The sequence below is a fragment of the Pholcus phalangioides genome, unplaced genomic scaffold (genome assembly GCF_987345545.1).
Source record: "Pholcus phalangioides strain wild (caught in Gottingen) unplaced genomic scaffold, Ppha-v1.0 ptg000024l_1, whole genome shotgun sequence".
Taxonomy (NCBI): Eukaryota; Metazoa; Arthropoda; class Arachnida; order Araneae; family Pholcidae; genus Pholcus; species Pholcus phalangioides.
The window spans coordinates 13,724,199-13,749,018 of NW_028301616.1; the positions used below are offsets into that span (position 1 = coordinate 13,724,199).

The following is a 24,820-nucleotide window of genomic DNA, read 5'->3' on the forward strand; positions in this document are numbered from 1 at the left end:
GTCCAAATCAGCCAATTCAATCAATTCTTGGATTCCACATATTCACGAATTATCTGGAACCTGACTCAAATTCTCCCTCGCTCCCAGAAAATATAGGTCATGCCAGTCAATGCAAGAGGAATACGGAAACCAATAATAAAGATATGAAAGTAGTAAACAAATATTACTTACATCAAAAAACAATAAATTCCATCGACAGATCTTCTGCAAATGAAAATACGTTTTCCAATCAATTTTTGGGAAAGTTCCTTCGACAGATTTAAAATACTCTGAAGCCTCTTTGCAGCATATTCCATGGGAACTGAACAAAACAAAGGAGTTGATTAACAATAAAGTAGGTAGGCTGTACATTAAAACATGCATCCTACTGGACAAATATTTCATAAGATTGAGTTTCACAATGATTTTTGCTCTTGCTTATATCATCACTCTTGTATATGTCATCATATAGCAATAATATGCATATCAAATTAGACATTAGCATTCTGATCAATAGGTCCATATTGAAAGGACTAAAGCGTAAAAGGACAGCAAGAGTAAGAGCTCTTCGATTCAGATATTTTTAAATCCAAAGACTTACTTTAACACATGGTAAAGTACCACTGCATGTATCCTTTGTTGGGTCTTGCTGTATTTGCATTTCTCTTCTTTTCTATAGACTTTTCCTTCTAGTTTCTGTGTTATGAAGTCCAGTGAACTAGATATGACTTCGCCAACTATTTGCAACTGCTCGTCAGTTACGTCTTGAAGCGAAAAACTTTTGTCCTGCAAATGTAATAGTTACACATTGAAGCAAAAGATAATGCAATAGTTATGAAAAACAGTGGCCAAACTTTGAAAATATTATGGAAAACTTTTGCCGAAGAAGAGTTCCCTAGAACATGGTTACAGTAGAAACTGCATATTTTGGACTGATTCATATTATAAAGTAGATCAATTTTAACAACTGTCTTTGTTGCCTTCTTATGATGAGTAGAGATGCAAATGAGATGTGATGCTCCATAACGTAAGCAGCATGTATAAATGTAACAGAAAAAATAATTATAAAACGATTGGAAGCACAGTATGTGCCAGAAATGATGTGGGACTACTTAAAACTTTTTTTTAGTATTTACCATGTGGAAAACGCATAATTATATAATACACTTTATATAAAAGAAAAAAATATCTAATATAAAATACTAATAATAAAAATAGCTTAAAAAACTGATAAAAATAATAAAAAGAGAAGAAAAAAAGAAAAATAGTGGAAGGAGTAAAAAAAATTTACGCATATAAATACTTGCAAACAAAAATTTAGAATATAAATACGTAAAAAAAGAAGACAAAATAATGTATAGGGCCTACATATAAATAGAAATAGCACGAAAGAAAGAAAAAAGAAGCCTGGGTCCTTTATGGCATACACAAATCTTCAGAGGGATTTCACAGTCTTTTTTGAGGACAACAATTTCGATTGTACCGGTGGCCATTGAAATTAGTGTCCTCAAAATAGAATCTTGTGTGCTTTCCAAAGATTTGTACACATCACAAAGGTAAATCTGAGGTTTCTAACATTACTGAGGCTATGTCGGTGTTTTGCAAGACAGTTTCAATATGACTGTGGTATCTTCAACTTAATGTTAGAATTTTTAAGATCTCTTCATTACTATCATCTCTTACTATCTCTTCATTCATCTTACTGCCAGTAATCGGAAAAACAGTTTCAATGACAAAGTAATGTATAATAACAACAGGCAAATTGTTAAAAATTCAACAGATACTAAAATTTTCAACATGGTTTAGAATCAAGAAAGGGATCGATTCCCAAAATGGTAAAAACAAAATTGAAAAAGAAACTCTGTCACAATCCTTAGATACCACTGCTCAAAAAAAAAAAAATTCATGTTCTTGAAGGAAGTTTCATGGTTTTAGGGTATATTAGGGCTGCTGATCCCGAATCCGGTATTGGTTTTATCAGATTGGCTCCAGTTTTTTTGCGATAAAGTGAAAATCAAATTTCAAGTGTAATACTGTAAACAGTGTATAAATCACATGGAAACTGTGAAATATAAAAATAAATACAAGTGCTACTTTACCAAACACCAGCTCTGGCCATATCACTATATTGCAATTCACTGCCATTACTGAGATGGGTTGGAAATGAATGCGCTATCCATTGGTTATCGCCTCGAGCTCGTTAGGGAAAATATCTTATCTATATCCTCCCCCGGCTTTGAACCTGGAACTTTGATGGCAGGTGGTAGATGAGCATCTCACCGCCACGCCACTCAGGCGCTATAAATAAATGCACTAAATCATTGGCAAAGATTGCTTAGTAATTTTAGAGTTATTTTAGAGCACTGATTCTAAATCATGCATTGGTTTTGTCAGATTGGCTCTGGTTTTTGAGATTAAGTGGAAATTAAATTTCAGTGGTAATACATAAGCAGCCTACAAATCACATTGTTGAGTATGCATCATCCCAAAAACTAGAGCCAATTCAGCAAAACCAATGCTAGAGTCAGATCAGTGCCCCAAAATCACTACAAATATCTTTGCTAATGATTTACTGAATTTATTTATAACGCACAGTTTCACTATGTGATTTGTATGCTGGTTGTGGTATTACTATTGAAATTTAACTTTCACTTTACCTCAAGAACTAGAACCAATTTGACAAAACCAATGCCAGATTCAAAAATCAGCAGTTCCAATACACCCCAAAATCACTGCAATATCTTTGAGAACAAATCAGTGTTGACAGAGTGTTGAGAAGTGCAATGATTTGAAAGACGTAGCTATGCAAGATCAAGTTACATAAGTCTGAAAAAAAGTCGATCAAATAATGTACGTTCTGAGCAATTCATGTAAAATACATTTTAAGAATAAATACAGTGTTTTGTGGATTAGTAAATACAAATACAAGGCCACCACAAAATGCCCAATCAGGTGGCCGAGAAAAAGACGCCCATAGCAAATATGGATGTCGTATATTTGTATAGTACAGCAACCTAATTAAAAATGCAATTATAAAAACTAAATATTATATATGTATGATAAAATTTTACACAATGCCCATAAAAAATATTTGTGGTTGTCTTATTCTAAGTATGGATAGTTTCTGTATCTACCCCACGTTTATCTTAAAAATGTTGTAGCTTTGCTGTGGGTGGGTTTGAACCCAGGCCCCATGAACACTACCCATCTCTAATTTCATGACTTACCAACCAGCCATGACATGACTAGTAGCAGTAAATGCAAATTATACAGTATAAATAAAAACAATGTTTATACCATGACTTTTTTCAACTAAACTTAACCTACATCAAACAAATTTAAAAATGTCTGGATTTAAATTAATAAATCATACTGAAATCATAACTGGTTCATGCGTAGCTGAAATAAAACTATTACAAAGATCTTTACAAAGTAGTGTTCTTACATCAGAGCTTGTGTTTATACGCTTATGGGCAGAAATAAATGCGCTGAGTATCAACGTCACATCTTGACCACATTCAAAATACTCTGCTCGAGATTCAGATGTAGACACCATGATAAATCCCCTGAGAATGACACAGAAAGAAAAGTATATGATTAGTATACACATAACCAACAAAGCAACAGACAAATTCAACTAAATTAAATTTATGAAAAATCAATATACATTGTTTTTCCTGAACAATATTAAACATCAATAATTCATTAACATATTCACTATTAGAAGAGTTGATCCACTTTGCCCAAGAATATTTAGAAGACACCAACGAATAAGGCAAATACACAAAAAATAATAAAAGTCCTAATGCATTTCAACACCAATGGGTGCCGTCTTCAGAGGAAAAAATTTAACCACTAGTTTCGCTGACCGAGTTTCCCATTTGGGTTGAACTCGGTTGCTCAGCGGAAGAAGTACGTCTGTTCACTTCAAACGTCGTGGTCAGAATGAAGCTGTGAGCCTGTGTGAGATACTAATGCAGCGTCCTGATTGGACCTTTGCGGAATAGTGCTATCTGATTGGTTCATTTGAATTTTCTTGTAATTCCCGCTCAAAATGAATTTAAGCCATGGTGTTGCGATCGGGGGTGTAGATTTATTATCGTTCACTAGTACATTTTTGAAGGCCCGAATATATGTGCCTTCGTAGAAATCTAGATCAACTGTGGACTTTGTGAAAAACTCTCGCTTCTTGAAATTTAAATTTGTGGCCTTCTTGCCAACAGTGAGCGGCGATGGTCGATTTTTCACATTCCTGATTCTTAACACAGCGAGCGTGTTCATTTAATCTTGCTTTTATGGGTCTCCTTGTCTGTCCTATATAACCAAGAGAGCAATCACCACATGGAATGTAATAAATGCCCCATTGTTTATTCTGCGGTATAGCATCCTTAGGGGGCATGAAACCAAAGTTTTTAGTGGGCACATCTATGGTTGTTAGATTAAACTTTTTAAGAATCGGTTTGATCTTAGGTGAGAGTATTGGATCGTAGGGTATGACTACACTTTCTCTGAGTGGTCTCTCTGTAATATTTTCTAGAGTGGTTCCTCGTGCCGGTTTCAAGAATTTTCTACTTAATTCGTCAACAATCTTGGTGTTGAACCCCCTGTCTATCGCAATTGCTCTGATGGTTTCAAGTTCATGGTCTAAAGTGTTCCGATCTGAACAGATGTTAAATGCTCTCTCTACAAAGGTGCGAAAAGACGAAAGTTTCTGTTGCATAGGATGGCAAGATCTGAAATGAGGTGGTAATGAGACTGCGAAAGGCTTACGATAGACCGAGGTTTGGAACTGTGATTTCTGTTTCGTTACTAATACGTCCAAGAAAGAAAGTTCATTGTTAGTTTCGAATTCGGCTGTGAACTGAACATGAGGGTCTATGTCATTCATAATGAGTAACAATTGTTCCAAGTCATCTTTAGAGCCGTCCCAAAGCACAAAAGTATCGTCCACGTATCTTCGATAAAATGAGAAGGGCACAACGTTCAATAGCTTACTCTCAAAGTCGTCCATATATATATCACACAAAATCGGCGAGATGGGATTGCCCATTGCTAGACCATCTGTCTGGGTGTAAAACTTGTCATCGAAACTGAAGGCTGTTTGTGAGATACATGTGAAGGTGAGATTGCAAATTTCTTCTACTTCAGGTTGTGAAAAATTGTGGGTTTTAAGTCGTCTTTCTAGACAACTGATACTACCACCTATGGGAATGTTCGTAAACATTGACACTACGTCGAAAGACACCATATTGAGCTGCTTGGGTTCAATTGTACGTATTATTTGAGCGAAGCTAGATGAATTTCTAACTATATTATTATTTGACTTAGTGAGTGGAGAGAGAATTGGGACAAGGAATTTAGCGAGCTTGTATGACGCTGTACCAATGTTAGAGACTACGGGACGGAGAGATAGTGTTGGTTTGTGCACTTTGGGTAGGCCATAGATCCGTGACGAAATGGCGTTTGATGGAATTACGCTCTTTTTTGCATGCTCGGGAAGAGAGACACTGGTTTTTACCACTTCTTTCAATTTTCTCAAGTGAGAATCAGATGGATCTTTAATTCTTTATAAGGACCACTCAAAATATGTGATGTCATCAAATCCGAATATTGCTCTTTAGGCATTATCACAATTTGCCCACCTTTATCTGCTCTAGATATTACGATATTATCATTTTGCAGTTGTTTGATGCTTCGACGTTCGTCCGGTGACCTTCTTGTTGTTCTTTCGCTCATTATCCACCAAAATGTTGGATATGAGATGTCTCAGGGTGTCTTTTTGTTCAGGTAGAATCTTACTGCGTGAAACTGACTTCTCTATAGGGGCAATGAAATTGATTGGGTTAAATTTAGGTTTGTCGCAGAAATTAATTCCCAGTTCCAAGGCTTTAGTTTGCATTTCTGTCAATTGGTTTCCAGTTAAATTAAGTATTTTAGCTATTTTCGTTGGTGTCTTCTAAATATTCACTATTCTAGTAATTTACTATTCAGTTTCTTGACAACTTTTTTGAGTATTTGATTATTGCACCCCTACTTTCCCCAGGAATTCAAGACGCAATTTAAGGTTAGCCTATGTCAAACCAGAGTGATTTGAATTGCACAGCTGTTGCAACCTCTACTAAGGCATTCATAGAGGCTTAATTAAAAGCCTCGATGAATGCCATATTAACAACCATACCATCAGTAATTCAGATACAAGGCAACAGAATGTTTAAGCTCAGCCCCAAATGATTCTTTAAGAGTATTTTTCTTCCTGGTCTGCGATTTTCTTCCATTGGCGTTCTTTTCTCTGTCTATTATTATTATTTCCTTCGGCTTATAGATTGCCATTTCTTTTTTGGTCTGAAGGTGAAGTCATACTAGAGGTTGCTAATAATAATAGGCTTTTTTACAGAGTGCGGCATTTGAATCAGTCATGCCTAATAGCATTTTGGTGATTTTTGTTCCGTTTGTTTATACGTTTTGTATCATATATATCGTTTCCCCAATATGTTACATCAAGTTTTTCTTGTTGGAATATCTCGTTTTTTCTCAGTTTCAACACTTCTATACAACTTATACACTTATACAACTACAACGCCACAACAGGCAAATTGCCCAACGAGGTGGCTGACTTAAGAACATCATGGATCCCCGAGCCATTTTTTGGAGGCCCTACCTACTACTGCTACACCACACATGCACCCCCTCCCCCGCGGAACCCCTCAACGAACCCCCAACGAATCGGTACATGCGGGAATGTGCGTGTACGTGTAGTGCAACCTGACGTTAAGTTTGTCTCTGTGTAATGCTTGTTATGTGTGTAGTGCTGCCATCTGCCACCAGTTTTTCTAACTGTGAGTGAAGTGTTATGATTGAATGATTTATCGTTGTTGGACTGTTGCTCTCTGTGGCGAGACTTTTTAACGGGGAGATCGGCTCGCATTTGCGCCTTGAAGTTGGGAACCACAGAAAACCAACTTCAGCCGACCACCACTGTGGGGTTCGAACCCGGATCCTCGCATCGCGAGTCCGTCACTATAACCACTCGACCACCACAGCGGCCACTTCATATTTCCATTTTTTTTTTCTTTCTTGCATACTGGCCATTAGTGTTTTAATCACATTAAATATAATCATTATAATCATATTATAGTCATAATCATGCAATTATATTTTTATTGAACCAGAGAGCTTTTTTTTTTTGCTCTGATCATTGTATTATTTAAAATAGAGTTCTGGTTTTTATTATGTTCAATCCCCTAGTACAGAATGTTTTGGCTTTAACACTAAAAGGGCCGGACTATACATTATACCTATAAGGGCAGCTGGCAGTTAATTTGACTGCTACTTTTTAGTACAATATAATTAATCATACTAAATTACCACCATAAAAAGTAATAAGCGTCATTTACAAATACAAATACAAATACAACGCCACAACAGGCAAAATGCCCAACGAGGTGGCTGATAAAAAGATGCCCATAAAAATATGGATGTCATATGTTTCAAAAATACAGCAACCCAATTAAAAATGCAATTAACACAAATTACAAACAATATATACACATGATAAAATATTATACAATGCCCATAAAGAATACTTATGGTTGTCTTATTCTAAGAATGGATAGCTTCTCGATTTACCCCAACATGTTTATCGTATTTCTTTTTAAACGTGTCAATTGTGTTACAATTTACTACCTCCGGGGGTAAGCTATTCCATTTATTAACAACCCTATTGGAGAAAAATTCCCTGCGACACCATAACCTTGCATTGTCCCTCACCAATCGATACTGGTGTCCCCTTGTAAAAGCAGTTGATTGGCGGTGTACTAAAAGTTCATGGTCCATCCTATCCATCCCATTGAAAATTTTGAACACTTCGATCATATCTCCTCGACACCTGCGTTCATCCAATGTAAACATATTCAAAAAATGAAGTCTTTCTTCATAACTCAAGCCCTGTGTGCCAATAAGGACACGCGTAGCTCTTCTCTGCACCCCTTCAACCAAGTCTATGACCCTCTGTAGGTATGGTCTCCAAAACCTTACAGCATACTCCAGTCCAGGACGACTTAAGCCTCGAAAAAGCGGAAGAATGACTTTAGGAGAAAGCGAAGAGACCTTTTTGAAAATTAGACCAAGCATTCTATTCGCTTTTTTGACAACCGCTGAACAATGTTCAGAAAACTTAAGTCGCTCGTCAATGAGAATTCCCAAATCGGTGACTCTAGTTGCATCCGGGATAGTGACACCATTCAACTCGTAAGAGAACCGTGGGTTGTTCGAACCAAAATGAGCGACCATGCACTTATCTACGCTAAACGTCATGCTCCATTCATTTGCCCATGCTGCAATCTTGTTTAAGTTGGTCTGGAGCAACTCCCTATCGCTTTAAATTTTATTATTTCACGTGGTTAATTTGTTAATATTGAAGAAATTTACTTCTTTTTCAAGCAAACAAGGTGTACATAAAATGACTTTCCTACTTTAAATATGAAAATATGGAAGGCAAATGTTGACAAGTTTTATAATGAAAAAAAAGACATCCATTGCACTTACATCACATCGTGCATTGACATATTTTGATTATGTGTACATGTATTTATCAGTCTTTTTTTATTCACACTATTTAGTTGTTCGCTCGCGCTATAGATAACATATACTATTACGTCGCCATAGATTTGCACATTGAGGACAAACTAGAGCACTTCTAATATTTCATTCTACAAATTAACGTATAAAAAATACACACACATCTTTGTCTTTTTTTTTCATTCATCAGTATTACATGATTCAGACGAGTCACTTCGGAACCACTACTTTCTCTTTCTAGCAGATATAGCACAAAATCATGCATCGTAAGTCTCCTCAGCTTCAGATTTATGTGTGAAATATCATTTAGCTCTGATAAAATACCATTGTTGTTATAATTAATACATCCGTCTTCTTCTAAGAGCTTTTTCTACACACTCTGAACAAACCTGTTTCTTAGGAAGCTTTTAAAGCAGATGGTGGCATGAAGAGTCATGATATGTCAAGCTAAAACCAAAACTGAGCTCGAGGTGAATGATCAGAAATTTTTTTCCTCAACTTTCATAACAAAGGCTATAGCTAAATAAGAAACAGTGATTTGATCATGGATAAATCAACTACTGATGTCCCTGGGAATAGACTTTTTAGATTGCCTAGTAACATGATGCAACAAAGATATATTATTTTTTCTCGTCAGTATGTTTTCTGTGAATATATGCAGCATTGTAAGTACCATCAGTGAATAACGGAAGAATAAACCTAAGAGGAAAAGCATACATTAATGCCCGTCGAAAGTATATACAACTTCATATGACAGCTCTCGGCTGTTCCAGGAATAAACTTCAATATCTCTCGAACAAACATTCAATGTCTTCAAATTTTTCAACGCAGAGACAAGTACAGAAATAATGAAAAGTCACCAAAATTGAGTGTGTACGTCAAATACCATCAATATTATAGTGTTTTCAAATCAATAAGTCACAATAACTGCTCTGGCCGTTCTAGTGTTAATCTTGATACCTTATTGTCCAAGAATGTTTTTTTTGTCGCTTGTTTTCTATGGTCATTTTCTCATTATAACAGCCATAGTAATTTTTTTTTAGCGATGTGTTGATGTTTTTCTTTGGCAAGAAAGACGTCAGAAAGCATGACTTTCACTCCTGGCAACTTCTCAGCATGTTTTCTAACGTCATTCTCCCAAAAAAAATTGCCAAAAGTGAATTATACTATGATCATGCATGCCCAGCCTGTGGGCCAATTGCGCCCTCTGAGTGTATCTGATTTGGCCCATGACCTCAAACCTAACTGTGAAAAAATTAACGACACATTTACAGATCACTTTTAGTGACCTAGGTCATTGTCCCAGATCACTTAAATGGCCTGCATTGCACTCTAAACCAATTAGGTGACCAGCAGCACATTTACAGATCACTTCAGTGACTCCCCGACCCATTTACAGATCACTTAAAGACCCACATCATGTTTTCAAACCAACAAAGTAGCCTGCACTCTCCAAAAGGTTGCTCACCCTTGCTATAGCTGTTCCTCTGTGTATGCCTTATTTAACAAACATACCATAAATAATACAGATAAAATGCTCAAGCTCATTCCTACACGATTCTTTCAGGGTGGTTTCCATTCCTTTCCTCCCCTGAAGCGTGAAGCCAGGATTACGCTATAAAAGTTTTAGAAAATTCCTTTTATAAAACTTGAAAATTGCAACCAATAAGAGTACCTGTTACATTCGAGCAAACGTAAACAATAGGCTAACCGGTTGTTTTTTATTCTTCAAGTTTAGTAAAAGATCTTTTATCAAACTTTTATAGCGAAATCCCGGCCCATAAGCGATAAATTAATAAAACGAGTATAAACACATTGAAACTTTGAGCCAACTACGGTAGACATATTTCACGAACCTGAATAGAAAGTGCGCTAAAAAATTAAATAAACACAGAACAGGATAAAAGAAACTAAACTAATACATAATGAGTTCTTCTATATTGTAAATATTCTAAACGTTTTTAATATAATAGTAAAAAATATATATGAGTATCTTGACAAATAACTATTGAAATAGGAAATTACACAGCAGTTATTTACCGGTAAGAAGAAATTATGACCGCTCAAACAATAATAAACAAACTGGGATTTAAAAATTCTTCCCCCATGCTTTTTTAACAATCACGGACGGCTTTGACCTTCGTAAAATCTGTAACCACGACTGTAGTGTCATCTGGTGAGATTATTATGTAGCTATTTTAAAAGGTCTAAAAGTATGAAGTTTAAATAAAGCCGGGTTTTCCTAGGAGCAGGTTCCCTGTGTCGCGCGTAACGTGAATCGCACAGCGCGTCACGCCGTCCACTCACCAATAAGAAAATTAGTATGGCTGTTTTCCCACAGTCAGCAATACGGCTCACGACAGCGTTTTAAGTCGGGCGTGATGGGCCGACTGCTTCTGGAGGAGTCAAATGCGTCATGCGCCGCGCGTTTTGCCGATGTTCTGTTCACTCTTGTGTGTTTTCTTTCCCTGGAGCATACAGACGACAGAGTAGCTGATTCCAAGGCCGTATACTATAACATAGCCGCCCTGAATCTCATGCGCCACGCTAGGAAAACACAAACGCGTAGCGTGATTATGTAACACGTTTCTGCTGGCGCGAAATGGTCCAATTCGGTTCAAGCTGGGCAAAAAACCTATTCCTAGGAAAACCCGACTTAAGAGTCAAACGCGTCAGTTTACGATCGTCTCGGTTTGCGAGAAATTCGGTTTACGAACACGCAAAACGGTCTAAATCCCGGAGGAGGAGTCATATTTTAGAGTTGTCAGAGATTTCAATTTTTTTCTCGACAGAATTTGGTTGAAAAAATTATATGTCATCAGAGTAAAGAGTTCCCACTAATCAAATACGGCTCCTGTTATCCAGATGATGGATCAGTAGGTGTTATTAAGTGCTTTTTTGCGATAATATCTGGCATAGAACTAACAGTCAGTCAATGCCGTCTTAACGTATGGGGCCGCCCTGGGGGCCTCAAGAGAAGAGGGGACTCACAAAAATGAGATACGATTGAAAGTTTCTAGGATTTACCGGGTAGGGCCTTCCAAAAAACCACTTGTCCCGGGGCCCATGATACTCTTAAGATGGCCCTGCAGTCAGTAACTTCTGGAAACATTATTTCATCACATTGCATAGTTCTTACTTATAAAGCTTGGCAGCGATTGTCTTTCAGAACCATCAATTCGGCTTGGACTATATTTTGTGGCCAGATAGAGTTGGGAACAGAGATTTTCATGGCTTTGACTCCGAGATTATAGATAATACACATTCACGACACCAGACTGTGCCCTTGCATCATTTCAGCCGTTGTGGTGGTCAAGTGGTAATAGTAACCACAACGCCGCCACAGTGGTGGTCGGCTAAAGTTGGTTTTCTGCGGTTTCCAAGGCGCGAATGCGAGTTTATCTCTCTGTTAAAATGTTTCACCACAGAGAGTTACACTTCATTCAAAAAATTTCAAATATAGATGCCAGCACTAAAAATTCACACAACACTATATTCGCACTCAGACTGTTAGGTACACACCCGCTCTCACTTTCGGCACAACTCAATCGGTAATAAATTGCCCGTGGCGATAGACGGGAGTTGTGCTCGGTTTGAAAGAAGCAAAGAAAGTATCGTTTTCAGTTCATTCATATTTCATCTTTTTTGAATTACGGTAATTTTTTCAGTGTTGGTTTAATGATAACCGTTGGTTATGCACAGAAGCTGTTGTAAAAGTTCACAATAGAATTCTTCGGAGTCCTGGGAACGAATCAGTTCATTTTACATTGATTCCTATAGGAAAAATTATTTCGGTTTGCGAAAAATTCAGTTTCCGAACGGACTTCTGGAATGAATTAAGTTCGGAAAATGGAGGTGTTCTTGTTTCTGAGTTAAATTTTAGCGGTGATGTTCAATTTCAGCAACGACATCAAAGACTTTTTTTCCTGAACCAAGCACCAATCAGCACCTCCTACAGATAAAAGGCCCCCCTCAGTCTGCTTGTGACGTCAGTAAGTAGTCCATTTTCCATCAGAATATTCAGGGGGGAAAAAAAATTCCCTGCTCGTGCCAGTATCATCGTTGTGAGGAAAAGAAATGATCGGGCTCAGAATTGGCGATTTCTATGGCCCATATTCAATCACTATGCGGTATTGTGAGCCAATCAGGAAGATTCTACGCCAAAATAAGAAGAAACGAAATAGGATGCTGTGTTTCAAAATGTGGCAAACTTGCTATGTAGTCTGAATGACGTTTATGGCAACCAGTGCAGAGGCCTTCTATCTCTAGGAGGTGCTGCACCAATCCGATCTATCATCGTTAGACAATTAACTGTAACAACCTCTTAACGGTTGATTCCTCCGGGAAATTCTCAACGAATAAGTTCATATGCAGGAACGTGTTGGGTGTGTGTGTGTGCTTGGCACTAACATGCTTATGTTGTCAGAGTTATTCTTGGTTCGTGTTGTACTGGTGTTAGTGCCACCTGTCTTCAAGTTTTTTTAATGATGAAGCCAAATACCTAGGGTTTTTGATATTGCGTAGGTATTATGTTGAAGGTCTGCATGTTCTCTGTGGAGAGACTTTTCCAAATGGGAAATCAGCTCGTATTCGCGCCTCAAACTTGCAAAACCAATGTCAGAAAGCAATCAGTATGCCGTCTATGGGGTTCGAACCTGGATCCTCGCGATGAGAGTCCAGCACGTTTCCCACACGATCACACCCAGTGACTTGATGACTGCTACTACTTAACCGTCATGCACCTCATAACCCTTTCACACCCTGCACGAAAAAACTGGGGGGGGGGCTGCTTTTCCTCTATTTAACATCAGGGAGTTCTTCAGCCTTGACTTCAAGAAATGTGTGTGTGTTATCGTTGCGGTCAAGGACGAAATCCCTCAGGTTAAAAAAGATCTACAGTGAAAAAACGCCATTCCCTGTTTGTTAATACTTTTTTTTTTCAAACCGAGCAGAACCAACACCTTCTATAGCAGAAAGCGCGAAGCTAGTGACGTCATTGAAGTCGACCATTTCACCTATCGTCATTGGATATACTGCAAAAAAAGGGGAACGATTTCGCATACGTCGGTCTGCTATATCCAATGGCTACAGGTGAAATGGACGACTTCAGTGACGTCAATCGCCCATAAACGGTGATAGACCTGAGTTGTGCTCGGCTTGAAAGAAAGAAAGTGACGTCAAAGCTTTGCGCGTAGGCTTTCTGTTATAGATGTTGTCGGCACAACTAAGGTCTATCGCCATGGGCAATTTACTACCTAGTGAGTTGTGCAGAAACTGTGTGTACCTAACAATCCGACTGCGCATCTAGTGTTGTGTCTGATTTTGTCAGTGCTGCCGTCTATATTTTAAAAGTGAAGTGTAATGATTGAATATTTGTTCTGTTTGTAGGCCTTCTGCTCTCTGTGACAAGACATTTTAACGGGGAGATCAGCTCACATTCGCATGTCGAGAAGTTGCGAATCTTTCTTTTTCTTTCAAACCGAGCACAGCTCAGGTGTATCACCGTCTATGGGAGATTTACTACTTAGTGAGCTGTGCCGGAAGTGTAACTGTGCGTGTGTGCCCAACAGTCTTTGAGTGCGTATGTAGTGTTGTTTGATTTTCTTTCAGTGCTGCCATCTATAAGAGAAGAGAAGAGAAGTTAGTGATGTGTTATGATTGAATTACATTTGTACTGTTTTTAGGTCTGTTGCTCTCTGTGGCGAGACTTTCTAAAGGGTAGATCGGTTCGCATTCGCGCCTTGAAGTTGGGAACCACAGAAAACCAACTTCAGCCTACCACCACTGTGGCGACGGTGGGGCTCGAACCCTGGTCCTCGCAACGCTCGATCACCACAGCCGCGCGGTGGTTTGTTAGTACTGGGTTTGAAAAGGATGCAATATACCTTCTTAGGAATTTCTAACGAATTTGTTCGCGCCGAAATTTGTTTTTCTGCATGTATGTGTGGCTCTAACGTATTTATGTTGTCAGAGTTATGTTTTTTTTCGCTTTATATTGTTGCTGCAATCTGTCTTCTATAATTTGTAGGGGAAATGACAAATGCCTGAATTTTCGTTTTATGCGAGTACCGTGTCGAAGAGCTGCGTGCTCCGGTGACTACTACTCACAGGCAGGAATAGATTTGAAAGGGTGGAGGGGGAAAGATGATGAGAGAGAGAGAGAGAGAGATTACTTAAGGGCTGTTGATGATGATGATGATGTCGATCTATTTTTATGCATTTACATCAGATCAATCGGCTTCGTCATTGACGCTGGGAGTGGGGGGGCGTATCTCCACCCCCATGCTACTACGACTTGACACCCTTCAATTTTTATTTTACGTGAAACGTGCTCTGTTACGTTAAGTTAACAGCTGACGACACGGGCATTCAAAAATGAATAAATAGCTTTGCTTTCTGGAAAGCAAGGACTGCTACAAGGCTCCCCCCCCCCCCCCCAAGTCCCAAGGGTTCGGCTGACAGAGCTATTGTCAAGGAGACTCGAACGAATTACATTTTTTTACGCCTTAAAATCACTATAGAGATGCCTGACAAAGATCTCAGCCGAATGTATCGGTTCTAGGATGTGGGGGGACATGGTCACAACTACTACTACTACTACTACGTCTTATACGCAGTTCTTAACCACATGTCTCTGGGGAATTTCTAACGAACTAAATTAGTACCTGCCGAAAATTTTGTGTGTATACGAATTTTGTGTGGAATTTCTTTCGGAGGTGACAGAACTGACAGAGCACGACCAGGCTTTGTCACTTAAGCGATGTGGGCTCATCGCCCCGGAGGGCGTAATAGCGCCGATGGAGAGGGACGGGTGCAGCGATTCTTTTTTTTAAGTTTCGGTTCCCCAATGTTTCATTAAATTTTTAGTTCATTTACCCCATAAGAAAATTTGTGCTCTCTTTGCTCTTACCTTTGCTCTTTTCTTTATTTCTGCTCTCTTTGCTCTTACCTTTGCTCTTTTCTGAACCTTTGCTCTTTTCTTTATTTCTGCTCCTTTTGCTCTTTTCTTTATTTCTGCTCCTTTTGCTCTTTTCTTTATTTCTGCTCCTTTTGCTCTTTTCTTTATTTCTGCTCCTTTTGCTCTTTTCTTTATTTCTGCTCCTTTTGCTCTTTTCTTTATTTCTGCTCCTTTTGCTCTTTTCTTTATTTCTGCTCCTTTTGCTCTTTTCTGAACCTTTGCTCTTTTCTTTATTTCTGCTCTCTTTGCTCTTTTCTGAACCTTTGCTCTTTTCTTTATTTCTGCTCTCTTTGCTCTTTTCTGAACCTTTGCTCTTTTCTTTATTTCTGCTCCTTTTGCTCTTTTCTGAACCTTTGCTCTTTTCTTTATTTCTGCTCTCTTTGCTCTTTTCTGAACCTTTGCTCTTTTCTTTATTTCTGCTCCTTTTTGCTCTTTTCTAAACCTTTGCTCTTTTCTAAACCTTTGCTCTTTTCTTTATTTCTGCTCCCATTGCTGTTTTCGCGCTTGCCATCCCTTTCAGTTGGAACTTGTGATCTCCTGAATGTCATCAATATAATACTGCATTATGTGCTACAGAGTAAGTACACTTATTCGAAATATTAAAAAAAGATATTTCTAGATTGTCTCCAGAGATACTTGAGCATCTAATCTCTTGAATTATTCAAATTGATGTCACGCACAAAAAAATCTAAGTTATGTTTTCGTACATAGTCAATCACTCTCAGCAGCAGCATCCGAAGAGCATGTTTTTCTTGCGGTACAACTTCTCCAGATAGTATAATAGCATCAATAAATAAATCAAATGCCCGATTTTTCTAGAAGAGATTCCAGCATTCCACTCTCTTCCCATTCTTTGGCACTCTGTCTTTATAGTGTTCCACAACACAAAAAAGATTTATTGGCTGAATTGTGACAGACGGAATTTATTAGAAACATGCACTTTTACTTTTCCTTTGATGGTGAACAAACAAGGCATAACTTACCATGACACACCAAAAACTAACTAGTCGAGATTCCTTTTTCTTGCGCACGATTTGCCTTTTCTGTGCTGTCCTAAGAAAGTTCATATCACTCGCACTTGAGGGAGCCAACATTCATTCCACACTGATTGTACATTATAATTACCGGTAGGGTGACTATATGACCCATATTTTTTGGCCATCCTACTGACGTTTTTTATTATGGAAATTTTCTGGTTTACCAACGAAGCTTACTTGAATCCGTAGAATGTACTGTGATCGTAGAAGAAAACAATTTGTGAAGTTTATATAAATTATATTACCATAGAGCTACCAGACGTCCTCATTTTTGGTGTCATTTTGAATGTACGCCTACATCCGGGTGCTATGGGCTTTCCGTGAGGGATTTGCTGAAATTTCCCATCAGTGTGTACGGATGTCTCGAAATATTTCATTGCGAGTCAAGCGAGGTTCACTAGACAGACGAACGTCAAACCTTGGACGACCCGTGGTAGGTCGCCACATGAGTTGCATCTCTTGGATTTTTTTATAGCGAAGAATGTGGTGCGCAACTGCGATTGCAGCGCCACATCCTTCGCTATAAAACATGGGGAGGGAGGGGGGAGAGAAAAAATAGAAGAAGAAAAGTGAAAGATCGCATATTTTTTTCTATCCCACAGTCAAAGCGAGTAAGCATATGTAGGCAGGGGCATGTCCAGAAATTTCGTTCGGGGGGGGGGGGGGGGGAACCAAAGTGATAGAACAATAGACTTGAAAACAAAAAGCAAAATTTTGCCATCTTTTTCCCTTATTTCGGTCATTTTCTCGCATTTCGGGGGTATTTCGGGGGTTTCTCGCATTTTCCCGAAATGTGATGATGATAGATGGATTAGGGGTGATGATAAGATGTGGCCGATCCTGTAGTTATATATATATATATATAGACATTGGCGTACGCAAAGGGGGGACCAGACTCCCCCCCCCCCCCCGCTACGCCCTTGTATGTAAGTGTACGCGTCCGATGTTCTTTTTTCCACGAATATTCAAATACTACTTACTACCAATCTTGGTTGAAATTCGCGGAAAACTATAACTGACTATTTATGAATTTATGACTAAGCGGGGGCGGAGATACGGAAGGGGGGGGGGGTGTGCGTGTGGGGCCCCTCATTGCCAAAGGCAGAGTCGACGGATCTAATGTGTATGCGTATACATGAAATAACGTCATCATCATCATCATGGCCCCCAGCAATCATTATCGTGCCTCACCCCAGACTTTCAAGTGTATCTGCGCCTATGTGACTAACTAACTATATTTACGCACATGTGCTGAAACTCAACATTGATTAGGTTGAAAAGACAAAGGATGGTTAATTGCAGGTCAGAAGAGATTGATATCGCAATAAGGAGAAATTAGGATGATGATAAGATGTGGTAGATCCTGTGGTTATATATATAGACATTGGCGTACGCATAGGAAGGGGTTTTGGGGTTCTACCCCCCCTCCCCCAGCCAAGATTATAGTGTTATTTTGCAGTAAAAAACGTAAGCCCTCCCTCAGAAGGGGGGAAAAAATAGACATCGAAGATCAGTTTTGGTTAAAAAAAACCAAAGCTGATTTCTTTCTAGCCTTTTTCAGTGTAGTGGTGCCACACACATCTGTTGTAAACAGAGTTAAATAATATTGCCTACTCATTTGCGTCCTCTTTTCGATTCCTCGAAATCTGCTAAGGGGTCATTCAAGTATTACGTCAGCATCAAGAGGGAGGGGGGGGGGTTTCGAATTTGCTGACTTTTGATGACCGGGGCGGGGAGGGAGTTTGAAGGTTGCTTACGTCATCAACCACCCCTTTTGAAGATATGAAAATTATGAAAGGTGCTGACGAAATTTTGCTGACGGGGGGGGGGGGGGGTGCGGCAATGTGGTCAAAAATGGCTGAAAATCTGCTTACGTAATACTTGAATGGCCCCTAACTAGGGTTCCCCCGACTTTTTCCAATTGTAGCAATTTGGCTAATCAGAAAGTTGTAGCCAAATGAAAGAGAACCTGAGTAAAAACTAACGCGCCATATATATAAAATGTTGATTCCAAAACGACTTATATCAAGTTCAAGATGGAAAAATACATCAAAATGCAAATCATGTACACAAATAAAAATTGTTAAATATAAAATGCAAAGAACAATACAAAAATGCTTCATTTCTCAAGAATTCGCCGAGTTTTTTTTTTTTTTTGCTGCCCACAATTCAAAAATATTTTCGAAATTGGATCGTTGAATGCTGGGACCATTAACAGAAACACTGTTATTTGTATTATTTACATTTATTCTGTTCCGCAATGGCGTTTTAATGAGGTTCCTGATACTGAAGTAAGGACTATCGTCGAGTAAACGGTTCAAACAACAGGTTGTTTTTTGTTGCATGTAGGCTCTTGGGGGTGCGGTCAACTAGTCGCGCTTCTAGACGAGGTTGATCACCCCCCACCCTCCTCTGGAACCGTACCGAAAGTAGCTGAGCATTGTTCGCGTCTGGCCAACAAAAATTTCACTTTCGGATTTTTGCACATGCGATAAATGGCGATTTCACCATCAAAAGACCGAATGGACACACGATTTGGCGAATTCGATGTTTTATTTATTCACTAAATGAAATATTTTGTCGCGATTTGGCGCAGTGGCGATCGGCAACGCGAACCCTGCTGCTAACCCTAGATAACAATGACGATTACGTTTATGTGAATTGGTGCTAACATCTATATATTTTAAGTTAAAAGCTCTCAGTAAAAAATGAGTATGCAACATTTCAAGTTTTGAAATCTGTGGAACCTCGATCAATCAATCTTATCAATCTAGCAACTATGTGATGGCTTTCCCTTTTGACCCACTTTCTGAATGGGGTATGCTGCGTTTAAATATTCAATGTGGGAGTTTAGGAATGGGAAAGAGTAGTATTCCCCCCTTCAACAAGCGTCAATGGACGGCAGGCATCTTTAACCCGCTGCTCGCGAGCACCACGGTGCTTCCTAAATCACCCAGAGTGCTCGATGCTCGTGTCCGATTTCGTGCTCGCGAGCACTTCATCAACATTCCAATTGAATACCTTGTACTAATTGCATTCGAGAACTGTAATCATCCTGATTTTATGCATTCGTATGTCAAACTTGCTGTAAGGGTGCTCTTCTTTTGATGATGAGCACTGGAAGTGCTCGCGACTAGAAAAAGGTTGAAGACCTCTGATGCACGGGGTCGGTCACGACCTCCCAGATATAATCTGTATAATCTATGGCAAATTTTTCCCACAAAATTTTCCCTTGTCTTTGTTATCGTTCATCTGCGACTCTATAGCAGTGGTTCTCAACCTTTGCGAGCCCGCGGCCCGGTTTCATTCATTTTTGTGTGTTGAAAGCCCAGTCAAACACACGACCAACAGAAAATCAATGAGGAAAAAGGAAACGGCTAATCACTCGCGGCCCGGAGGTTTAGAAACACTGCTCTATAGTATAGTCCAGAAAAAAAATCTTTTCAAAGCACTGAACGGGCACACACCAATACAGCAACTCTTCGCGACGCTGCTGACTGAGGTTGTCGATACACCCTTCGAGAACCACTGATCTAGGAGGTCGTGTGCGTGGGTCAGTTGATCACATATAAATCCCATATTTACTGGCCATGGCCTTTACAGTCCTAAAAGTATCTCCACCAATAAGCTATGCTTTAGTTCATCCGTTTTTCGAAATCAGCAGGGAATGTACTGTATGTGGAGATCGTTTTGTATCATCGATACAACACTGGAAACATTGATGCCCACAGCAAAAATATTACCATCGGTCAGTTCTAATTTCGAAGACAGGTGACAGTGAAGAAAAAAAAACCAGTTAAATACTTTCTTTAGATGTTCTTGAAGGAGCATATGATCAAGACCCCCAGGTATCGGTTTTTGGAAGCTAGCCTTTATGGGATCGTGAGGTCATCGTTATGGCTCCTCATGCCGTTTGGTCAGGGCTCAGATCAATACTCACCCTGATCTTCGATTGGAGTCAATTTTCGTTGATTTCTCGGCTCTAATTCACGAAAAATGCGAGCCGGTTTTTCCTTTCTTTTCAAGAATACCTATCATTCGAGAAAAAATCCACCAGTAGCCATATTGGATCCTTCTTGAAATCAAGACAAAGAAAAACTAAAATAGAAAATGAAGAAAGGCAACTAAAAAAAGAAAGCACGATATGATTCGACGCGGTCAAGGTATCAAATGGATTCGACAGACGCCATAGATTATTCTCTATCATTAAAAGTCTGAGATGATAGCAGCTGCTGTCCAGAACTATCCAGATAGTAGAAACAAAAAGAGAAACGTTGTATCAGACATGTCCACGATATCGTGACAAGCGTCCAGCCAATGTCCTGTCAGTGACCCTTCGAAGAGAGAGATTCTTTCTTTCATTAGAAGCCCATCGTATAATATAATACATACTTCGTCATTAGTCCGGGGGAAATGTTCCTTTGTGATGATGATGATCGCCATCACCTAATTCCGAAAACGAATCACGCGCGCCATTGCCGTCGTCCATCCACACTTCTCCGAAGATGCTTTTCTTGAACCGTGTGTGCGTGTGTGTATTAAATTTATTCATAAGTTTTCTCGTGATAACGTCTGTGGGTCTGATACGTACGTAACCTGTCTTTGTTCTTTTCTGATAACATTCCTTTCCCCTCTGTCTTTATGGCGTCTGTCTGGACTGTGATGATAAAACTACAGTGTACGTATTTACTCCATATCACTCGGTCACCAACAGGTGATCAGTGGAGAAATTCGGACATTTTTTTTAATACAAATTTTCTATTCCGATTCTTTTTTGTGTGGACAACACGGGATCGGCGAAAATTCTTGATAGTGAGTTTAGTGGTCGGTGGAATACAAAACGATGAGTTAAGCCTGGGCCCACACCCGCGGAATTCCACAGAGCAAAAACCGGTTTTGAGGTGTGGCTGGCAGGGGCGGCTCGAGAGTATCTGCCGTCCGAATGCAAAGCCTCATATGCCACCCCTAGAGAAGACTTGCTGGAGGCTGGTAGGGCATTACCATAGGGGACCCTGGAAAAAAACCGCACAATTGTTTACCAAGCACTGATCATACTCCCCGCTTTTAAAAAGATTGTTCTAGTATTACTATCGCAAGCTCTGTCTTTTTCCCACAAGTTTTCTTAACATCTTTATCGACAAGGTATAGCTCAAAAGCATGATTTTATGTGCAGCGGCGTATTTACGAGAGGGGGGGGGGCGGTGGCGGCGGCGGCTGAAATTTGAAATGAGTGATAAAGAAAATTAACATAATGGGGAAAGGCACCGAAATTTAAAAAAAAATTATAAATCTGCCTCTGCCTAGGGAGTAAGAGATTAGGTCGGTGAGTGAACTAGAGTTTGCAAGCATGTTAGTGACGTGCCCGAGTGGCATGGTGAAGGTTGTTGTCTGGGTCCCGGGTTCGAACCCAAGGGAGGGTATTGATAAGATTTTTCCCTAACGAACTCGAGGCGACCACCGATAGACAGCGCCTTCACTTCCATCTCACTAACGGAAGTAAATTGTGATATGGCCAGAGTTGGTGTTTGGTGAAGTAGCATGTTAGTGACCAAAACAGTTTGATAGAATATGAGTGACCGAAAGAGTATGCAAGCATGTAAGTAACTTAAAGAACAGGGAGCTAGGACGATGAGTCACCCAAAAGTATGCAAGCACTGACTGACCAAAAAGTGGCCTAGAGAGCAATGGACCAGGTTGGTGAGTGACAAAAATAGTGATCTAAGAGAGAAGGGACTGGGTCAACAGGGGAGAAAGTGACGAAAAAAAAGTAACTAAAAACAGAGACACGTTTACAGGCTGAGCGGGCTATAGCCCGGAAAATTTAAGAAATAAATGTTCAAGAAAATTAGACTAAGATGAGAAAACGGCGGAAAGTGTTTTTTTAGTCCACGGTCAGTTAAACCATAAGTGCACCTCTGGTCAATAATTTGAATTGATACAATTTTATTAATAAATAAAATACCATTACAACCAGAACAATTAATCACACTAGTGTTTCATTATAATTAACGTTAGTTTTACATGTTTCCAATGTTTTTCATACACACTGTATGTACCATATGAAATCTGTTTTCCAAAGAAAACTTCAAAAGTGTAATAAAATGATAAACTAATAAGATTTACACCACTTTTTCGATAAAAAATATTTTTGGGCCGGCTACAACCGACAAATACCGCTATTGTGCGGCGTTGCCCGGGTTTTCACGATGTACTGTGAAAAAGAGTGACAAACTATTGTAAAGGCATAAAAATGTTTGAGAAGCATTACCATGGCCCCCTCATCCTAGAGCAGGGCATCTAGGCTGAGATCTTTTGCGGGCCCCTCAGAACAGACTTTTACGAGCCGCATTATGATGAATTTATAGCGTGAAAAAACAAAAAACGATGAGGATCATCCCGAGACCTGTCAGCCCTACACTTTAGGGGACCATGGCAACTACAGTAACTAAGTAAACATGCCCAAAGTCATTGTTAATGCCCTAGAACTATGGTTGCACGACAATTTTTTGCCCAGCTCTGAAGCTCTGAGGAACTTTAAAGCAGCCTATCGTTCATGCCGGGTCCTCTTTGGTATAAATATCAAATTTGACGGCGATTGGTCTAAAATTGTAGATTTGTATAGAGAAAATGCACACACGCAGAAAGAAAACAAATTTTACTTTATTTTTTTAATTTTACTTTTATTAATATATTTTTTTAAATTATAAACGAGAGAAAGCGTTTAAATACGTGCTGTCACCTATGAAATAAAAACAAAACTATCTCGTAAATTCTGGAAGTAAAATTGGATGTCCGTTTAAAACCGGTGTGAGCCATCAAAATGGACAAAACATGGTGTGAGACCATATATTTTTCATTATTTTAATGTTGCACACCGGTGTAACATTTTACGGGTCTGTTCTTTTTAAATTTTACAGTAAAATATCAACCATTATTATTCGCGGGCCGAATATGAATCATACCTCACATTCATAATTCTACTGTTGCATATGCGCAGAATTACAAACCGTCCTCTTTTAGGAGGACAAGTCCTCCTTTTCGACGCGTCCTCCTACGTTCCGGAAAATTCACTCTTTTGTCCTCATTTTTGAGATTTCTAGAATCATTTTTCTTTTTTTTATGGGGAAATATTTTTTTCTCCACTTTGAAACATATTTCTTCATTGATGTGAGCGTTTCTATGTTTTTTCCTCCCCACGCGTTCACCAATAGCCGTCGAAATACCCAGAAATTTCTCTCTTTCTGCTTCTTTTTTGCAGTTCTGTTTTAGAGTTTGGAAAAATTATTGTTGTGTGGCCGGTTTTTTATATTGATCGGAATAGTGGCGCCACCTGTTGGAGAAATTTGGATAGGTGACGTCACTAAGAGTGTTTGCGCTGGCGTCCTCCTTTCCCAGTTTGCGAATATGGTAACCCTACATAAAAATTGTTATCTTTTAAAATTATTCAAAATTACACGAGGGAGGCATAAAGCATTCTTGCCCGGCAGAAAGAGTAGCTATAGTTGTGGCCCTGGGTAGATAATCTGTTCTCAAGACCCGACAGCCTTCCAATGTTCAAGTGTCTGAGGCATGCCTCCCCCCCCCCCCCACTTCCCAAGGGTGACGCTAACAGGGCTCTAGCCCTGCGGTTTCACGCTGTAAATTCACTAAAGAAAGGCCCGTGAAAAGTCTGACCGGCGGGCCGCAAAAGATCTCAGTCTAGTGGCCCTCCTCCATGGTCTGGGGGCAAACTTGCAAGTTTTTCGCAGGAAAACTTTTCATTGTCGTGGAATGGTTTCTTTCCCCCATGACCATGAAATACAGAAGATCAATATCCATTCATTCTCGGGGGCCAACGTAAACCAGGCGTGCATCAGTCGTTTTCATACAAACTGAGGGATTGGGAAACCCCGTTTTAGAGAGCCGCAAAATAGTGTGCGTCCCTGGGTGGTAACGTAGGCGGAGACAGACAGACTTGAAAGTCTGAGGGTGGGGGGCGCACAATGATCAATGATGATTATGTCAAGTCATATATACACATATACATTAGATCAGTCACTTCCAACTTTGACGTTTAGGGGGCAATCCCCCCCCCCCGCATATATTCCGCCCATGGGTGGTAGGGCCTATAGCACACCAGTGAAAATTTTATTCGTCCATAACCAGGACCGTCATTTCAACCTTTTCCGGGGGGGTGGGGCGATTCCCCCAAATGTCTGGCCATAACACCGGTTTATATTTTTGTGTTTGCTTTAAAATCTACATTTATAAAAGATACACAGACACAAAT

At 39.4% G+C, this 24,820-nt stretch overlaps 1 protein-coding gene across 3 annotated transcripts in view; it reads right to left on the reverse strand.

Annotated features, from left to right (window-relative positions):
• Positions 1 to 10,720, reverse strand: part of LOC149068774 (uncharacterized) — a 36,654-nt gene extending 25,934 nt beyond the window's left edge. Inside the window, exons 1-4 of one of the 3 annotated variants that reach the window (XM_089250933.1) lie at positions 10,597 to 10,720; positions 3,425 to 3,545; positions 581 to 765; positions 172 to 301 (exon numbers count right to left, since the gene is read on the reverse strand). In XM_089250933.1, the coding sequence (XP_089107059.1) occupies positions 172 to 301; positions 581 to 765; positions 3,425 to 3,535 (426 nt within the window). In that variant the 5' untranslated portion in view covers positions 3,536 to 3,545; positions 10,597 to 10,720. Of the gene's footprint in view, positions 1 to 171; positions 302 to 580; positions 766 to 3,424; positions 3,546 to 8,718; positions 9,256 to 10,581 lie in introns of those variants that run through there. The other 2 variants (XM_089250934.1, XM_089250932.1) reach the window with 2 other exon arrangements.
• Between the last annotated feature and the right edge of the window lie 14,100 nt (positions 10,721 to 24,820).